This window comes from Triticum dicoccoides, chromosome 3B (assembly GCF_002162155.2).
Source record: "Triticum dicoccoides isolate Atlit2015 ecotype Zavitan chromosome 3B, WEW_v2.0, whole genome shotgun sequence".
Taxonomy (NCBI): Eukaryota; Viridiplantae; Streptophyta; class Magnoliopsida; order Poales; family Poaceae; genus Triticum; species Triticum dicoccoides.
Window position 1 is genome coordinate 709,273,045 of NC_041385.1, and position 3,194 is coordinate 709,276,238.

General features: G+C 46.4%; 1 protein-coding gene across 1 annotated transcript in view; it reads right to left on the bottom strand.

Moving 5' to 3' along the window:
• Positions 1 to 301: 301 nt before the first annotated feature.
• LOC119278013 (pentatricopeptide repeat-containing protein At2g36240-like) overlaps positions 302 to 3,194 on the bottom strand; it is a 3,370-nt gene continuing 477 nt past the window's right edge. The window contains exons 2-3 of the mRNA XM_037559366.1: positions 1,827 to 3,194; positions 302 to 1,099 (exon numbers count right to left, since the gene is read on the bottom strand). The exon at positions 1,827 to 3,194 is cut by the window's right edge and continues 31 nt beyond it. Coding sequence (XP_037415263.1) covers positions 2,049 to 3,194 — 1,146 coding nt within the window. The 3' untranslated portion in view covers positions 302 to 1,099; positions 1,827 to 2,048. The remainder of the gene's footprint in view (positions 1,100 to 1,826) is intronic.

The following is a 3,194-nucleotide window of genomic DNA, read 5'->3' on the forward strand; positions in this document are numbered from 1 at the left end:
TATACGTAGTCATATTTTAGACTGTAGATTTACTCAGTTTGTTCCGTATGTAGTCTATATTGGAATCTCTTAAAAGACTTACATTTAGGAAAAGAGGGAGTATATGTTGAAGACAATAAGCTACCAATTCCATATACATGACTACCTTGCTCCTAGCCTCCTAGAGCAGCAATTCCGGCATCATTGGCAGCCGCTTGTGCCCACAGAACAAAGGACAAAAAGGAGAAAAATAGCTAACTAAGAAAAAAATAGAATAAACTTCCGAAAAATATTTGGTACTGTAAAATGACCATAGGTAGTGTGACAAAAGGGCATTAGCATTAAAAACAAATTGGTTCATGGTAGTGTGATACACTATTGATCTTTGATAATCGGAAAACAACAAATTCTCCTGCTGGTCAAGATCCGTAAAATATATTGAAGTGGATGGGGAGACAAGTAAGCAGAAGCAGTGATTTATTTGCAAGCAATACCAGTTCGCCTGACTTCCCAGATATTCCTCGGAGTTCTTAAACAGGATCACTAACCTTACCAGACTTGCCAATCGCCCAATCCTGGTTATGTTTGAAAGGGAAACAACCCATCAGCTTCTGTAACATGCTGAGAAGTGCATCTTCCAGTATGCTTTACAGGCCCGGAAATTATCTTCTTGTATAGTGTTCCATCCTATAAGTTTCGTGATCGATTGGATGCTAGAAGCCAAGGGATATGACCTTTGGAAGATGTCATATGTCTTCCCTATGTCTACAATCTCCAGGTATTATAACGCTCCAACTCATGCAGCTTGGGGAGTTACGGGAAGATAGCTCCTTAACGAGACTATTCATCTCTGCCTTATGGTTACCATTCCTGTCTAATGTCCAAATATCGAAACTCTCCAGTTAGTTGATACCAGAAAGCTACAATATCTGGGCACTGGACATAAGGGACGAGAATGTTAAGGTAGCTCCCCTGCAAAATCATTCAGCCCTGCTAACTGTGCAGATTTTAAATCACCAGATGGCACAAGGCATTTTCTATCAACAAGATCTTAGTACCACTTGGTCTGAGAGATGTTAGGAAAATGCTATACAAAAACATGATCCTGTACAGTTCAAACCTGGTAAACAAAGATGAATTAATTAGAGTCTAAAGAAATGAGCAAAACATGCACTCGAATACTGTACAGTTCAAACAGCACAATATGTCACACAATTGAGTAACAAGTATGGTTACATTTGAAGTGTCGACTGGCCAATGCGCAGCACTGATACAACATTGCAACCAACCAAGGTTATAAATAAAAAAAGATACTGATTAAATCAATACGAGAAAACATGGGTTCCCGCTGATGGAGGTTGTGACTTGTCAGATCCAGAACTGTTGCAAGTATTAACTAGGACATCAATTGATAATTTACCAGAATCGAGAGGAGAAACACCCAAGAAGACCCAAACCTTTTTGTATCTTGCTTACTAGGAGTCCAGGCAAGTGATAATTACGAATGCAAGAAGGCAACCCGCAAAGCCCACATTTATGTATACCTAACCTTATGCTAATTTCAAATGGGGAATTGCACTAAGTTGACTTTAAGTATAGTTATATATCCGTTCCAAAAAATGGTATAGCTATATGCAGGCTTGGCGGGTTGGCCGATTGCATCCTTGACGAACAAAGTAAATATAGATCCCGTAGGAGGACGAACAAATCAGTGAATCACATAACTGTTTACAGATACCACGAGTCCAAGACAATGACTAATGGTACTTTAACTAAGAAGCAAAAATGTGTGCAGACAACAAAATCAATACTAATGTTCGAACTAAAGAGCATAATCAAAACAATACCTCATTTGAATCACTGGAATTTCGCAACTTCTGTCAGTGCAATTGTGACCACCGCTCATCTCAACTGACATCTATCCGACTATCCCTTGTTTTGTTTTATGTTCCTCCAAAAGTCTGTGCGCATGAATTCTAAGCAGCAACTCTCTGACTTCTTGCAGTTTGATGCTTCCACGTGGCCAAAAAAATGTTTGGAGCATACACATGCCTAGAGGAGTTCACTTGTTATTCCAAAGATCTCCGCACATGTAAGCCATCAAGAAGCCTATTGTAAGCCACAATGTTTGGTATAAACCCTAAATCAAGCATCTCATCCAACACAGTCTCGCCTTCCTTCACCCTCCCTTGCCTACCAAACCCCTGCACCAGCATGCTATAAGTCACACGATCAGCCTGAAAACCCTTCTCCTTAGCCAGAATCCTCAGCTTGTTTGCATCAGAAGTCCGCCCAGCTTCACAAAGTGCCTCGAAGATACAGTTACAAGATATGGTATCTGGTACAATCCCCTCCCCAACCATCCTTCCCATCAACCGGCACACATCATCCAGCTTCCCCGCCTTCATCAAGCAGTCCAGAACCGTTACACCGGCAGGGACGCTCAAGCAGGATGCCCTGTTCCTCTCCAATACCAACCCCACCACTTCCACTGCTTTGTCCATCCTTCCAACATGGCACAGGGATTCAACCAGATCCAAGCAATCAAACCCTTCCGGCACCACCGCATCCACCAAAAACTCCGCAAACACCTCTGCTGCCTTCAAAGCGTCGCCTCCACGGCACAACCCACCGATCAAAATCTCCATGGAAGCAACCGACAACCCGGCCCCAAGTTGCAGCATCTCGTGAGCAACCTTAAGGCCTTCCTTGTACCTTGCTTCTCTGAAGAAACCGCGCATAAGAGTGTTGAAGCTCACACCAGTCGGCGCACAGCTCCGTCGCCGCATCTCCTCAAACCACCGCATGGCGGCATCGACGCCTTCGACACGGCAGGAGCTGTTGATGAGTATGTTGAAGGTGTAGGCATCCGGGGCGACGCGGTGGACGCTGGTCATCTCGCCGTAGAAGCGGATGGCGTCGTCGTGGCGGTGGAGACGGACCAGGGCGTGGAGGATGATGTTGTAGAACTCCGCGGGGAGGGGCGAGTCCGCAGCGCGGCGGAGGGAGGCGAGGGCCTCGGACGCCGCGGGGATGTCGCCGGAGGTGGCGAAGGCGAGGATGGCCTTGCGGAAGGTGGGGAGGAGGTCGGGGCAGGCGAAGATGGAGTCGTCGACGCAGGGGCAGGGCCGGGAGAGGACGAGCTGGAGGAGGCGCTGCAGCGAGGGGAGGCGGCGGGAGGCCGCGAGGCGCGCGGCGAGGAGGCTCGTGAGGCG